Source organism: Cloeon dipterum, chromosome 1 (genome assembly GCF_949628265.1).
Source record: "Cloeon dipterum chromosome 1, ieCloDipt1.1, whole genome shotgun sequence".
Taxonomy (NCBI): domain Eukaryota; kingdom Metazoa; phylum Arthropoda; class Insecta; order Ephemeroptera; family Baetidae; genus Cloeon; species Cloeon dipterum.
Genome location: NC_088786.1, coordinates 4,792,140 through 4,807,813, shown reverse-complemented (window position 1 = coordinate 4,807,813; position 15,674 = coordinate 4,792,140). Strand labels below are relative to the sequence as shown.

General features: G+C 41.9%; 1 protein-coding gene across 4 annotated transcripts in view; it reads left to right on the top strand.

The window, feature by feature from the left end:
- The window catches only part of Msp300 (Muscle-specific protein 300 kDa), a 59,423-nt gene that overhangs the window by 23,354 nt on the left and 20,395 nt on the right, over window positions 1–15,674 (top strand). For all 4 annotated transcript variants that reach the window (XM_065475994.1, XM_065475968.1, XM_065475984.1 and 1 more), the window contains 28 exons: window positions 2,070–2,131; window positions 2,631–2,726; window positions 2,781–2,864; window positions 2,921–3,013; window positions 3,068–3,243; window positions 3,436–3,712; window positions 3,764–3,886; window positions 3,940–4,086; window positions 4,147–4,485; window positions 4,545–4,746; window positions 4,806–5,023; window positions 5,082–5,222; window positions 5,279–5,573; window positions 7,101–7,477; window positions 7,534–7,668; window positions 7,721–7,855; window positions 7,910–8,071; window positions 8,131–8,351; window positions 8,406–8,739; window positions 8,796–9,326; window positions 9,385–9,664; window positions 9,948–10,201; window positions 10,255–10,566; window positions 10,618–10,817; window positions 10,871–11,132; window positions 11,189–14,884; window positions 14,944–15,083; window positions 15,149–15,674. In XM_065475994.1, coding sequence (XP_065332066.1) covers window positions 2,070–2,131; window positions 2,631–2,726; window positions 2,781–2,864; window positions 2,921–3,013; window positions 3,068–3,243; window positions 3,436–3,712; window positions 3,764–3,886; window positions 3,940–4,086; window positions 4,147–4,485; window positions 4,545–4,746; window positions 4,806–5,023; window positions 5,082–5,222; window positions 5,279–5,573; window positions 7,101–7,477; window positions 7,534–7,668; window positions 7,721–7,855; window positions 7,910–8,071; window positions 8,131–8,351; window positions 8,406–8,739; window positions 8,796–9,326; window positions 9,385–9,664; window positions 9,948–10,201; window positions 10,255–10,566; window positions 10,618–10,817; window positions 10,871–11,132; window positions 11,189–14,884; window positions 14,944–15,083; window positions 15,149–15,674 — 9,818 coding nt within the window. The remainder of the gene's footprint in view (window positions 1–2,069; window positions 2,132–2,630; window positions 2,727–2,780; window positions 2,865–2,920; window positions 3,014–3,067; window positions 3,244–3,435; window positions 3,713–3,763; window positions 3,887–3,939; window positions 4,087–4,146; window positions 4,486–4,544; window positions 4,747–4,805; window positions 5,024–5,081; window positions 5,223–5,278; window positions 5,574–7,100; window positions 7,478–7,533; window positions 7,669–7,720; window positions 7,856–7,909; window positions 8,072–8,130; window positions 8,352–8,405; window positions 8,740–8,795; window positions 9,327–9,384; window positions 9,665–9,947; window positions 10,202–10,254; window positions 10,567–10,617; window positions 10,818–10,870; window positions 11,133–11,188; window positions 14,885–14,943; window positions 15,084–15,148) is intronic.

Sequence of the window (15,674 nt, the reverse complement as noted above, 5' to 3'; positions counted from 1 at the left end):
AAATAAAGTGGCATTTTATGCAATGTAAAAATTTTGGATAAAATTTCTCCTCAAATGGTTATTTGGTCAAAACTTACATGTGTTTGTACGTACGCGAATCAAACAAGTGGCCTGAAGGAAAAAATAGAGCAATTAAAAAACTAACCAACGCCTACACATCAAATTATCATCCTGAAGGCGTCACGAATTTACAATTATTGCCACTGATGCATCCAATCAGGCAAACCTGAGTCGGCATTATTAATTTTATTGCGTGCCACCAGTAAATTCACTTGGGGAACGAGAGATTACCATAATGCAACATTGTTATAAATTTTATTTTGAGAGATGTAGTCATTTCTATGGCTCTCCGCCTCGCATATCACTCAAGATAATCCATTGCAAAGACCCACTCGGTGGCCTCTTGCGAATTTTAATTCATATTAGCGCCAAAACACGAGCCTTCAGCACTCCAAGTTAGCATAAATTTGCTCGCTTTTGCGTCACTTGATCGATAATTTGCCGAAATGGGCGCTGCTTTTGCCGGAGACAGGTTTCACAGGCAGGTAATTACGGTGTCGTGTTCACAAAATTTCCTTTAAGGATAATTTTAAGTGCACACCACACAGAGTGGGTCTTGGCGTAAAATTGACTACCCACACACTTCGCGCGGGCAAATATTTTTATTATGTTTGCGCTGCAATTCTCTGCCAACAAACATAAGCGTTTAAGTCGTGGGCTGATTATTTGAGAAGGCCGAAAAAAGCTTGGGTGTAGATTTTTTCAAAGTAAGAAAAATACGTTGAATCGATAATGTTTTCTCATCAAATAATTTTCCTTGCTTTATTTTGCACTAAAAACTCTTACATTGCTAGTTGGCTCGCATTGTTAAGGCTCAGGATTGTCAAAGTAGCAGTGGGAGATATTTGAGCAGTTCGGGGATCTAATACTGGCTGCCCAATGTCACGGATGGCAAAATGTGGTTAATTAAGCGACTCGAAATGCTCAAATAGCTCAACGGGCTGGGAGGCGCACCGGCGGCGACTCGCCACTTGCTGATTTTCACACCTTTCTAACGGCTTTAGGGAAAAATATCTGGCTTTTCAATCAAAGAACTTGGTGCGGGGATGCGAAAAGAGGGCCACATTGGGCCAAAGCTCCTCTGCGGCCACTCGGGCACCATGTTATCCGCTCGGCGGTTAGCTGGTTATTAGGGCGAAATGATCTCAGCCCACAGGATGTGCTGTAGAGAGGTTGAAAATAAATTATTCATAATAGCTTTGGTCTAAATTTTGTTTGATTAAGTATCCATTTATGATGATAATACATTTAAAAAGATACGCAGCAAATTGTAATGTATACTATAGGTTTTAACCAAAACTATCTATGAGTTGCCTTGTTATAAGGATATCGTTGCATATTTTAAGCACGTGCTAACAAATTATAGTTCCAAGAAAAAAATTGTTGCTAATTGTAAGCAACAATTCACGCAAAAATAATCATAAATATTTCATGTCACGCATTATTATCAGTTTGAGTTATGCGATCTATAATTTTGGCGAGATTCTGAGAAACACCGACTTTTTTTATTTAGCAAAGAGCATGTTTACAGCGTACATGAGATCACCGTCGGTATTAGACGGCAATTAATTCAAATCATTAAATTTTACCACAGTTTATATGATGCAAGTGCAAAGCACAGCCAAAACAAGCAGCCGTGCCAAAAAGTAAGCAATTAAATTCCATTCAACGTGCGTCAGGAGCGAATTCGGCAGAGTCGTGTTTGAATAATCAACTCCATACAAGTGCAAAACGAGATTTGTTGTTCTGACTAAACATGGAAAACGCAGCAGGACTACACAAGAACATGTTAGTGGCTATTTATAAAGATTCAGTCAATCGCATCAGAATGCGATAAAAAGTACGGATAACGCCCGGCTTTGTTTTGCTAAATACCAACGAATCGTGAAATATAATTGGGCTTACTTCTGTAAATACCTTTGGAGATGTAGAAGCGCGCCGCTATCACTTTAGTCCACCGTGCAAATAAAAATAAACAAGCCTTAAATTTCATGTTTGTGTGATTACAGATGAGCAAGAGCGCGTTCAGAAGAAGACATTCGTCAACTGGATCAACTCTTATCTCTCTAAGGTAAATATTGATCATGCAATAAACGAATTGCCAGCTGCTTGAGTTCGCACCCAACGCTCGGCAAACATGCTTTAATTTACAGTTATTAAAACGATTGCCACTTCAAGCAATAAAAAAGATAAATAGTGTAACTTAAGAGATACTATGCATATGTATGCTTGAATAAAAGATGAGTGCTCCATAATAAAATGAAAAATATGCATTGTATAGTCTCAAAATATATATCACATCTATGACGGAGGGTTAATCTTGCAATTAATATTCTTTATTGAAGGAGTGATCTGTAAGGCATATTATCTTATCGAAAACAAACAATTGCCAGTTTCTTTTATGTCAGTTTCGCCGCTAAAAATTTTACAATTAAAAAACTATTCAACAATAAACTTTCCCTTCATTCCCTGATTTTTTTTCAATTTTTAAATACAAAATACCAATGAGAGTTACGCCGTGGTATTAACATATTGAATGAATGAATGAATTAAAAAATATGATTTCACAGAGAATACCGCCTTTGCGAGTTGATGATTTAATTGAAGACTTGAAAGACGGAACGAGATTGCTTGCTCTGCTGGAAGTTCTCTCTGGGGAGAGACTGGTTAGCAAAATTTTTGAAATCTTACTTTCAGAGATAAAAAATAAATTTTTGTAGCCGGTGGAAAAAGGCCGGAACTTGAAGAGGCCTCATTTCCTCAGCAACGCCAATACTGCCTTAACATTTTTAACTAACAAGAAGGTGAGTACGTTGAATTTTAAAATGGCCTAACCTATATGTAAAATTAATTTGCACAGATAAAATTAGTCAATATCAACGCGACTGATCTGGTTGATGGACGCCCTCCCGTTGTTCTTGGTCTCATCTGGACTATCATTCTCTACTTCCAAGTAATACGCTTTTTTCTACAAAATTTGTATCGTTAAATCAATTAATTTAATTAGATTGAAGAAAACACGCGAGTCTTGGAGTCTCTTGGACACAGCTATGCTGGCAGTCTCGAAAGTCTCAGGGGTGATGCCTCCAGCCCTGAGACCTTCGGACACAGAAAGACTCCTGACAAGAGGAATGCTGGCGCCAAGAAGGCGATGCTCAGTTGGGTGCAAAACGCGATCCCACCGTGAGTATAAAAAACTTGTTACCAACACTAAAAAGACAGCTAAAGACTTAAATATCGGACACTTAAAGGGTTCGGCCGCAGAATTGGCTGGAATCCAAAAGCTTTTGTGTTTCATTGATAAATTGTGTCACCCATTGTCATGCAAATGAAGTACATATAAATGTGCATGCGTAACAACTGTCTTTGTTGCAGCTCTTTCAACGTTGTCGTCAAAGACTTTGGACCGAGTTGGAGAGACGGCAACGCTTTCCTGGGAATCATCGAGGCCATCAAGGCTAACCTGTTGGATCTTGCCTCCCTGCACAGAGCCAGCAACAAGGACCGTCTTGAAACGGCCTTCCATGTGGCCGAAAATGAACTCGGCATCGCACGACTCCTTGACCCTGAGGATGTGGACGTCGACCGTCCTGACGAGAAGTCCATCATGACTTATGTCGCGCAGTTCTTGCACAAATATCCGGCGCCGACCGTAAGGAAAATTTCACAGGCGAAATATTATTTTTTATTTGCAAATTATCAGGCTGGAGCGAGTACACTGTCAGAGATTCAAGAAGAGTATGGCCAGCTCGTTGAGTGGCTCATGCAGAAGACGCAGTATTTGGAGCACCACGTGCAAACCAAAACACTGTCCACCGATTATAATGTACGTTGTAGAAAACTGACAAATTATGGAAATGTCACTGTTTCTTTTTTCAGGATTTTGTCGCTTTCAAAGATAACTTTAAAATGAAGCAAGTTGTGTTCGACAAGCTGAAGAAGCTTGTTGACACCCAAAGTATGGTCGCGATCACCCTCGAATCATGGAGAGAAATAGAGCGACTGTGGGTCAAACTCGAATCGCAGGTAAGATAAAATCAATCATTATGTGATTTTAATTTTTAATAACAATCTCTTGATCCGAAGATTCGCTACTGGCAATGGTTTTTGGACAGCAAGCTGCCAGGTGCACTCGGTGAAGTTGGAAAATGGCTAGGTGGAGCGGAGGAGATGATTTTCCACGACGATATCCCGCAACTGATGAATGAGGAAACGGCCACTATTATCAGCCGCAAATTGGAGGAGCACAAAGCCTACTTTGCTGAGCTGCCTGCCGTGCAGAGCAAGTTTGAGGAGGCCCTAAGGAGTCCGCTCACCTTGCAAGGTGTTCCTAGCGCTCAACTGGACGACATCGCAACCAGACTTGAAGCAGTCGGCCCGCTGGCCGCTGAACGCCGAGTTAGACTCAAATTCCTTGAGCACAAGGTTAGAATTCGACATTTAAGTTTTAAATTCACCAAGCTAATTAATTTAAAACTTTGCAGTGTTGTTTGATTGCGTTCCTGCATCTGACTGAGAACAAACTGAGATCTTGGACTGTCAAGTACGGTCACGAGGAAAAAGTGCAAGTGCTGCTGGATCAGTACAAGAATTTTGTCTCAAGGAATAGAATATTCCAAGAGTTTAACAAGGCCTACCAAGATATGCAACAGGTCGTTGAGGAATACATTACTGAAGGAAAAGTTGGTAAGTTAATAAAAAATTAGGTCGCAGCTGTGTTAAACGTGGTTTATAAATTATTGCAGACCAAAAAGAGAAAAACAACATTGATCGTTTCATGCGCGACACCGGAGAGAGATGGAAGAACGTATCAATGGAGCTCCGCTGTGTCCAGAGCATGCTGGAAGAGGTCATTAACTACTGGCGCAAGTGGAACTCTGGCTACTATGAGTTTGAAAATTGGCTGACTGAAGCCTACAATGTGCTGCACCTTTCTGAGGTTGAGAAAATGGAATATTTCCAAGTAAGTGTGTCTCACCTGTATTTTTCCAAATGATCTAACTCCCTGTGCCTATCAACAGGAACTGAGCGTATGGAAAGACAAGTACCAGTCTCTTTCAGATGCTGTTCAATTTCTAATTGCGACCTGCGATGACCCCATCGCATATGATCTGAGAGAAAAATTCAACAGCCTTTCTACCAGATGGGAAGAGCTGTTCCCGGTGAGTTTTTATAATTAAAAAATTTCACCCAATAATTTCATATTTGTAAAAAATAGACGGTAAAACAGTACATGCATGCTGGAGACATCCTCCGCAATCGCAAAGAATACCAGGCTGGTGTGAACAAACTGCAGGCCTGGCTTAGGAATGCCGAGTCTGTCCTCGCCTCCTCGCAACTAGGATCAACCCAAAACATTAAAGCGTACGGCGAGAAACTGCAGGAGCTGCAACGCGAGATGGAAGGCACAGAGGATTTGTTCAAGGCAGTCAGCAAGAAGTTCCAAGAATTGATTTCCGAGCTGTCACGAGAGGAAGTCGATCGCATAATGATTACGCTCAAAAAGGAAAAAGGCAAGGAATATTTAAAATAATAAATTTAATTTTTGATAAGCACAGTCCCAAGGGGCTTGCAATTAAAAATCCAGCCATTTATGATCGATTTTTTTAAAAAACTTGTAATGTCTCTTTTAGCAAGGTGAATCTTACGGTGATTAATAAAATACCTGTAGAAATTTTAAGGTGAAGATTCCTGTTGATTGCTAGACTCTCAGGTGAAATTAATGTTTAATTAGCAATTCCTCTGGTTTCCTTGACTAATCAAGACAATTACCGACTAATAATTGAAGAATTAATTAAAGCAGATTTAGATGATTAAACAGGATCATGCAGTAAATAAAAGCTGAATGGATCGGTTTCAATACGTATATTGATCAATCAAGAATCTCAATACTTGTGCATATGATTTTACAAATTAATGTTCTTTTCCGAATTCGCGCATTTAAACTTCGTGTGTCTTTCACTTTGTGTCCTTTAGGCACTTCTTCGCGGCTTGGTTGTGTACTCACAGTTTTTGATGACCTTTTTACGTGTGATAAGTTTGTTTGTCACTCACAGATGAGTTGGCTGTGCTCTTGCTGCCTGCTTCTAGTGCTGGCCTTGCAAGCGCTGTCTTCTGCTGTTGCAGAAATGTTCTTACAGTGTCCTTGTGGCTATTTAGTTGAAGATCGTGGCTGTCTTACACCTTTCCTGTGTGGGAGCAGGAAAAGTAGTTCTGTCCATTTGGATTTGACGCAGACACAGGAAAACCCACTTGAAAACCTGTATCCAGAACTCAGTAACCACAGGTGCTGATCGGGCCTATTTGCTAAGTCCGTGGCCTCTGTTAGCACTTTCACTTCACTTGGACTGACTGAGAAGACAAGGATTTGACTTCTTAGTCAGGGGTGTCTCAAAAGACTGCTGTTGCCTTCCTCGGACGAAGAGCTGCTCTCCTCACGTCCGAAAACATCTTAAATTTGGTTGGTGAAAGAAATAGCCAATAGTGAATCTTGTCCTTCTTCTCGATGCACTCATTGGTAGACTCGCTAATTATGTGTCCTACTCTCTACCACAAGCCCAGCGTCCTGTCACACGGGTCACACTCCCTCACATGGTCATAAATCTACATTGCTGTTATTGTTGCTTCTACAAACAACCAGATGTACGTGTCGAATTTGGGTTCCTTGCAATTTACATGTGGACAATGTCCTTTTTTATGATGGAACAATGTGTATGGATAAAATAAACCCTGCTGATCTTAATACAATAGACCTTTCTTAAGGGATGCTTCCGAGAAACTGTCGTTTTGGCCTTGTACCACGGTTTCACATTTACAAAAGAAATTATCTTCTTCCGGCTACATTGTTGTGTTATTTTATCGACATCTGGTCACCACGTTTGCTCATTAATCATTGCACAAGTATTGAGTTTGGTATCTAATTATTCCCTTCTTATCAATTTAATTACCTATCCATTCTATTATTAATTGCGAAAATTTATTTTATAATATGCTGAAATAGCATAGGGATATTACAAACTGGCGTAAATTTCTTATTACAGAATCTCTTGTTCGAGTCCGAGCCTTGATTCCCACACAATTGCACCTGTTCCACCAAATTCTGGTGCAGTATGAGTCACTGGAGAGCGGCCAGGCGGAAATTTCCCAGTGGCTGGACGAGGCAGAATCACTACTGAACAGCTTCAGCCCAATCGGCGATCGCGAGTTCTTCCAGGAGCAGTTGGAGAAGCACAAGGCCTTCTTCCTGCGCACATTCTATTACAAATCCATGTTGGAGAGCAAAAACAAGGTGCACCAGAGCATCATAAAATCGCTGCACAACACTGAAGGAATTGACACCAGCGCATTCAAAGCCAAAATGAGCCAGCTAAATCAGAGATTTGCTGACGTTGTTCAACTGTCGCAGACGTGGGAGCAGGTATTCTAATAAAATTTTAGTTACCATGGAAAAGTTTTAAATTTGAACACTTTCAGCGACTGAATGAACTAATCCGCTGCCACGAAAAGTTTGCTGAATCTGAAGCGCTGGTTTCAAATTGGCTTCAGCAGGCTGATCAATTAATGGGTGACAAATTGCTGGATAACAGACAAACCGTTGAGGCACACAAGGTATAATTTTTTTACCTTTAACAACTGCATATTTAAGAATGTTTAACTCCAGCGCTTCTTTGAAAAAGTCAATGAAAAGTGGCTGCAAGATTTGGATAACGCAGCGCGTGATTTGAAAAACTGTCAGCCACCTACAGAAAAAGCCGCCACTGAGAGACACGTGGAAGATTTGAAGCAGAAGTGGAAGGTAGGGGAATATATAGCAGCCACATCAACTAAATATTAACATTGAAATTTTCAGGATATATTATCAAACGCGCCATTGCACTTGATGAGACTGGAATTCCGACTGGACGAAAGTGCCTTCCAGACGTTCTTGAAGGACGTGGAAATTGAGCTCGGAAACGAGCAACACTCCCTTAACATACATGACGACATTGGAAATATTATCAACAGACACAATGTAAAAATCTCAAATTAAAATAATTGAAATGATTTTGTATGCTTCTAATTTTGGCGTAGGACTTCTTCATAAGGCAAGACGTGGAAGGCAAAGCAAAGCAGGGTTTAGAATCATTGCGCAAGATATGCACTAGCTACTCGTCGTGGCAGCCAAACGAGGGTGATTTGTTTGATAATTTCTTGACTGCTCAGAATGACTGGCAAGTCATGAGCGACAAAATTGAAGCATTCCGGCAGCAACTTCAAGAGATTCCAGCCCAATGGCAGAAATATCATTCAAAGTAAAATTAATGAGAGTTATTTATAAAATCAAATTAAAATTATGATAAATTCAGGTTCAACGAGATTTCAAAGTGGATGGACACAGTGGACAGGAGCATTGATAGCATCAATCGAGAGGTCAGCTCTTTGGAGGAGTTTGAAAATGAAAGGCGTCACTTCCAGGAAATCTGTCATGGGGTGGACGCTAAGCGCGAAGAAGTCAAGTGGCTTGTGCAGACTCTGGAGCAACTGACTTCCAATTGTGATGATGCAAACAGCCAGCGAGAGCACAATTCTCTAGAAGCGCTGGTTGCCCGCTACAAGGGGCTCGTGCCAAACATTGAACTCACCATTGTCAAAACCGATGTTTACTCAAGATGCTACAACTATAGAAGAGAAGTTCGAGAGGTAACTTCATTTGTGTTGCTATAAAAAATATAGAGATAATTTTGATTTCAATTCAGGTGTGCAATTTGCTAAAGAAAGTGAAGGACTCGTCATCTGCCTCAAACTTCCCAGAGAGTCTTGACAATGCAGCAGCATTGATTAAAAAACAAGAAGGCGCAATAAAGCAGCTGGATGACCAGCGGGCAAACATTATGAGCATGATGCACAGGGGCAAGGATTTGGCCAAAGACACAAACGCACCTGGCTTCATCAAGGATGAGGTGAACAACCTAAATTCTGGTTGGGAGGACACCTACTCGCAGACCACCGACAAACTCAAGACCCTAAGAAATACCCAGAAGATCTGGAACACTTACCAAGAGCAGAAGGATGAAATTCTCAGGTTGATTGAGCAGGCAGAAAAGGAGCTTGGCCGGCTCAGTGGAGGAATTGATCCAAACAAGATTGTGGCCGACCTGCATGCCAAGCAGGAAATCGGAATTGCCCTTCGCGAGGCTACTGAGGACATGCTGAGAAAGTTGAGGGACATTTGTGCAGCTCTTTGCAAGGTGACTGCACCAGAGAAGAAACCAGTCTTGCAGAAAGAGGTCGGCATAAATATTTTAAGTTGTGCTGCGCTAACTGATTTAATTTGCTTTTTTGAAGGTCACTGATATTGAGAAAAGATTGCACTTTGTCTTGGAGTCTGCTCAGGAGCAAGCTATCTACCTGGAGCAGTTCCAGGAGCGCTGGAATTGGTGTAAAAGTCAAGTGCGGGAGCTTAAAAGCTGGACAGAGCACGCACCCACGTACCTGCAGCACATTGCCGCCCCCGATTGCCATCCTGAGGAAAAGAAAAACAGAGCGGCACGGCTGCAGGCACAGTTTGCGGAAAATATCAACCTGTTGCAAAACTTGTCCGACGAAGTCAACAAACTGCTTAAGGGTATGATTTTAATAATAATTTGGTGTCAACAGTTTAGCGTGGTCAATATTAAGAAAATACAAAACTAGCAAAATATTGGAAAAAATAAATAATGTATCTTATTACTTATGCAATAAGCTCAGCATGTTGGTCGAGCAGGTTGCATAGCCACGAAACCACAGGGGTTTTATAAGCATAGAGTTAACGCATACCTGAAACAAAAACATATAAAATACTTTGAGAAACGAGCGAAAAATTAAAAGTTCATGTTAATTGATTTTATAATTTAATCTGGGTTAATTAGGTGACTGCGACAAAGACGAAGCAGCTAATTTGCGCGGAGAGGTGCAAGACTTGGAAAAAGAGCTGAATCAGCTCAAACAAATGTTTGAAAACCAGCTCGGCACGGTGAACCAGGATCTAGTTTTGTGGAACGAGTACCAGAGTGGATTAATGCAAATCAAACCATGGCTGGAGCAGGCAGAAATGAACGTCGCTGTGTCAAGTGTTAAGCCTGAATCTCTTCCAGAAGCAATACAGTTGCTACAGGCTGCTAAGGCAATTATTGAACCTTTAAATAGAAGAAAAATGCTAATTTATTATTGTTAAAGGAGTTTGAGGCCGAATGTGAGAAGAAACTCGGCCAACTACAGTCTATTTTGGCCAAAAGTCAGACAATCACATGCCATACAAATGCCTCAGATGAGGTTGACGCAATCCGGTCAAGGTGGACAGCCCTCCACGACCAGGTTGGTCAGCGTCACGCCAAACTACAAAAACTCGTCACCACCTGGCAGGAATTCAACGCGCTTGCCCAAAATCTGGACGAGTGGATCAACAGCAAGGAAAGAGAAATTGCTGCCATTAAAGAGCACGGAGACAGGCAGAATGAAAATCTCGAAGATGATCAGAGCAGGCTGAAAGTAAAATAATTTCATTTGTCTAAGATGAATTTAAAATTGAATTCTCTTTAGGCGTTTGCTAATGAGCTGTCAGAGAAACAGTTTGTACTGAGTGCACTCACGCAGAGTGCTGACAAAATTTGCCAGAATCTGTCTCTCGATGGCACCGCCGCCTTGAAGAACACGCTCGGCGATCTGAAGTCCCGATATGCAGCACTTGGTGCTCATCTTAGAGACACTACAAACTCAATCAGTGACACGATATTGACAAGGTAATATTTTCATGATCAATTCAAGTTGACTATTTAAATTTTTGCTTTCCCAGACAAGAGTTTGACAACTCACTGTCAGCCTTCAACGTCTGGCTGGAGAAGCAGACGCCTGAGACTCAGAATATCGAAAAAATTCCTACTGATAAGGTTCACTCTACTCTGCTGAGCGTACATTCGCTCTTGCAAGAATTTGCTGAAAAGCAGCCTCTAATAGGCACAATGCAAGAGGAACTTAAGAAAATCTCAAGCAACGTGAGTCCTAGGGAAACCAAGAAATTGAACGAGCAATTCACACAAATATCAGCAAGTTTCCAGGTAATTAAATAAACTTCTAAATAAAAGACTGAGTTCACGATTTTAATGCTCTTTAGGCTGCTGAGAAAAATATGCAAGACAAAAAGACCGCTTTGGAGAAGTGGTCAGAGTTGATCAACTGGTACAAGGAGTGTATGGAACATATCAATCACACCAAGTTCCAGATAGCTCAAAAGACCAAACCAGATGACTTGGAAAAATTGTACAGTGAACTTGCGAATATTAAGAGTGGTCTCCCTCCAAAAGAAAAATACGCTGCTGGAATTGACAACTCTCACTTCAACTTGACAATCACCGAAGTCTCATCTGGAAAGCCAATCAAAGCAAAGCAGCTTGTTGACGAGGTTAATGTTTCTTGCTCAGAGGTTTACAATCAAATTGACGCGAAGAAAGAAGAGCAGCAAGAAATATTGAGTCACTGGGCACAGCTGCAGAATATGCAGCAGTCGTTGTACCAAATAATTCTGCGCCTCCAGAGCGAAATTCAAGACACAGTTGCAGATATCCCCTCTACAGAGAAACTGGAAACAGCGTTGAACACGCTGACACGCATCCAGCAGGATCTTTTCGAGACGCGACCAGAAAAGGACGCTTTGGCCAACTTGGGAAAGAAAATCATGCAGGAGGATCATTCCAACCTGCTGACTGTCCAAAATATTTTGACTTCCATTGACTCTAACTGGGAGAAAACCAACCACATGTTGAATGACTATATGAACAAATATGTTGATATTCAACAAACGTGGTTGCAGTTTGATGAGTGCAATAACAAAGCAGTGGCTGCCATTCAACTTGGAAAAAATACAATTGCCGAAGTTTCAGATGCGGCCGTAGACTCAACGCAGCTGTCAATCGCTCAAGACAAAATCAGGAATGCCCTTGACCACTTGGCTAGGGCAAAGGCTTCCTTGGACATCATGGACACTAAAGGGAAGTTTCTGGTCCAAGAGGGTGCTCCTCTCGGTCTGAATACCAGCATTATTAAGACCGCATATGCTGAGGCTCTTCAGGGCGTGCACCAGACAACAGACAAGATAAATAAAATAACTCAAAATCTTGCTGCTCAGGCCATGATTTGGAAGCACATTGAGGAGTCCAAGGGCTCTGTCCAAGACTGGCTCAGAGAAACGTGTGAGGGGCTCACAAATGCAGTGCAAAATCCTTCAAACATTGAGCTCGGCGTTCAGCAGTTGAATAAATACAAAGATGAACTCGCGAACAACTACAACATTAAAACGAGCATCGCTACCAAAACCGGTCAGCTAATGAAGCACGCCGGTGGGAAGCCCATCCCCACGCTGGAGACGCTGAACACGCTTCTTGAGGAGGAATTTGCCCACGTTAAGAACATAGCGGATAATCTGGAAGCCCTGACTTCTACTATTGGAGAAAAGGAAAAAGAGTTAAAGCTCGACTCCAAGAGCGTGAGCGATGAACTGGAGAAGTTGAGAGAATCACTTTTGTCTTGTGATGACCTGTCAGGAGATAATTCCAAGGTTCTAGAAAGATTGCAGAAATGCAAGATGTTGAAAGGCGATTTAGAAAACATTGACAGCAAAGTCAAGTCGGTGAAGGACAAAATTGGCGAAATCACCAAAAGCTATGGAGCTTTTGCGGACTCCTCAGCAGCGAAGGATTTGAATGCTTTGCAAAAGCGTTTTGAGACAGTGAAGTGCCAAGCCGACAAAATTGACGGCACACTTTCAACGTTCCTGTCTAAATTCAACATTGAAAAATTCGGCACTCTGCAACGCGCTGTCGGCATGATCAAAGAGAAACTCCAATGGTGCACACCAGAAGCGAGCAGCGACAAATATAATTTGGAGGTAAAGCTTTCAACATTGAAAGACGTGGAGGGTGCCATCGCAGAGTGCGAAAGTAAGAAGAGCGAATTGGAGAACTCCTTTGGCATGTTGAGAGACGTTTTGTCAGCCGACAAAGTTGCTGAGTTTGAAAACGACAAGTCGAAGATAGTCAGGGAGTTCACCAACGCCAAAAATAGCTACAATGAAATCAATGGCGTTCTTCAACACAACATAGAGCTCTGGACTCAATACGAGCAAATGTCTGAAATTGTGACAGGATGGCTGAGAGACGTTGAAGGCCGAGTAAGAGCGGAAAGTGTAAATCAAGTCAATTTGCCAGACCTACAAGAGAGCATTGCAAACAATCAACAATTCAAGACAGAGATTGTTAATTTCAAAACAAACATTGACAAATTAAACGACTGTGGTAAGGAAATAATGGAAAAGCAGCCAGAATCGCGCATTGGTCAGCATGTAGGTCACCTGGCCAGCCGTTATGAAGCTGTCGTGAAATTCATCGATGGGCACATTGATCGCTTGCAAGATATTGCGAACAACAAGTCCGCTTACAATACTGCAGTTCAAGAAGTCAAGAGCTGGATTGACGACTCCAAGAAAAAGCTTGATTCGTTCAATGCTCTGCCTGCCGTTGGGCCAAAGACTATTTTAACTTACCAGTCAAAATTGAAGGACTTGAAGTCGTTCTTGGATGGCAAGGAAGCCGGTCAAATTTTGCTCAACAGCGCCGTGCAAAAGGGCGACGTTCTCTTCTCTGGAATCACTCCAGATAACAGGGAATCCATCAGAACTGAGTTGAGAGGGCTGAGAGACACTTCAGAAGCTTTGATTGACGATGCCAACGCCATTGCAAAACGAATGGAAGCAATAATGATCCAAAGATCGTCGTTCGACGACAGCTACAATCAAGTAACGCACTGGATTGATGAAATGAAGCGCAAAGTTGGCGATGATAACGTGGAACTGAGAGCAACTTTACAAGAGAAGAAAGCGCTGAGCCACGTTTTTAAGTCCACTGCCCAAGACATTGACACGCACAGCAACATTTTCTCACAAATGGCAGCTAAAATTGAGGCTCTATCTGACAGCGAGGCTCGGGACAAGTTTGATGAAATCCTTGCCGATTACAAAATACTTGCCGACAGGATCAACAAGAAAATCGTCACTGCTGAAAAATACGTGGATGACCACGAGTTGCTACAGCAGAACTTTGAAAAGATCCAAGATTGGCTCACATCTTGCAAGGCTGAGGCTACTGTTGTTACCGAAACTGCGATTGAGAAAGAAGGAGCAGATGCAAAACTCCTGGTCGTCGAGAGTCTCATCCAACACAAACCCGAAGGAGACAGGCTTCTTGGAATCTGCCACGATCAACTGCAGGTTGTCCTGCACCAAACTGAAATTTCAGGACACCCAGCGTTGCACAATGAATTTGAAGAACACAAAAATGCTTGGGAAAACTTCCTGCAGCACTGTCTGCAAATCCAAGCAGAGCTGAATCAGTTGTGCAGCAAATGGTCCCAGTTTGAGACCACCGTCGATGCTCTCTTGATGTGGGTCAAACAGAAAGAAACACAGGTGCGAGACCAGAGCTTGAAGAACTCACTGGAAGCAAAGCAAATTCAACTTGACAAGTTAAAAGCGATCGAAGAAGAAGTGTGGGCCAAGGCTGATCAGTTTACCGATTTGGCTGAGGAAAGCTCTGGAATTGAAGGCGAGACTGAATTAACTGTGAAAGTATCCCAGCTTGTGACGAGGTACCAAGGATTGAAAAACACAGTCAAAGAGGCTGTTGGAAGATACGAAGGCTTCGTGCAGGAACACAGATCATTCAATGACCAAGAAGCTCGATTCCTGGATTGGATCGCCATGGTTGAGGAGCAGCTTAAGACTTTGAGCGTTGTAGTTGGCGATCTAAAAATATTACAAGTAAGTAAAAGTCACACAGAAAGTATTTTTTTAAATTAATTTTCTTACCAAAATTATAGGACCGGCAAAGGAAAATCAGAGATCTTGTTGAAGTAAAAAATCAAGAAAGCGGGAAATACGAGTCTTTGATTGAATTAGGAGAGAAACTGTACGCGCACACTTCTCCTGATGGACGTGAAGTTATAAGGCAACAGCTCAAGTGAGTTTAATATATATTCATTTGTTAAGCAAGGAAAATAACACTTATTCTTGGCTTGACTTTAGAACGTTGAGGACTCTTTGGGATAGTTTCTGTGAAGACCTTCAGGCATCATCTAACAAATTAGAGCAGTGTTTACTGCAATACGTTGAGTTCTCGATGGCTCAAGAGCAACTGACAAAGTGGCTGAGAGACATAGAGAAGGCAATGCAGCAGCACACTGAACTTAAAGCTTCCCTACAAGAGAAACGGGCCCAGTTGCAAAATCACAAAATTATGCACCAGGAAATCATGTCTCACCAATTGCTGGTTGAGTCTGTGTGCAATACAGCCCAGCATCTGGTGGACCAAACACAAGATACTTCTCTAAATGGCTACTTGGATTCTATCAAACAGTTGTTTAAAAACATTGTGATGAAATCACAAAATTTGCACGACAAGCTGGAAAAGTGCATTCAGGAGCACAACAGTTACAACTCACATTGCAAGGTTGTCCATGATTGGATTTCTGCAGAGATTGAAAAGCAAGCCGAGTGTGACAATGTCAGTGGAGAAAAGTCAGATATTGCAAGAAGACTTTCGTCTGTTAAG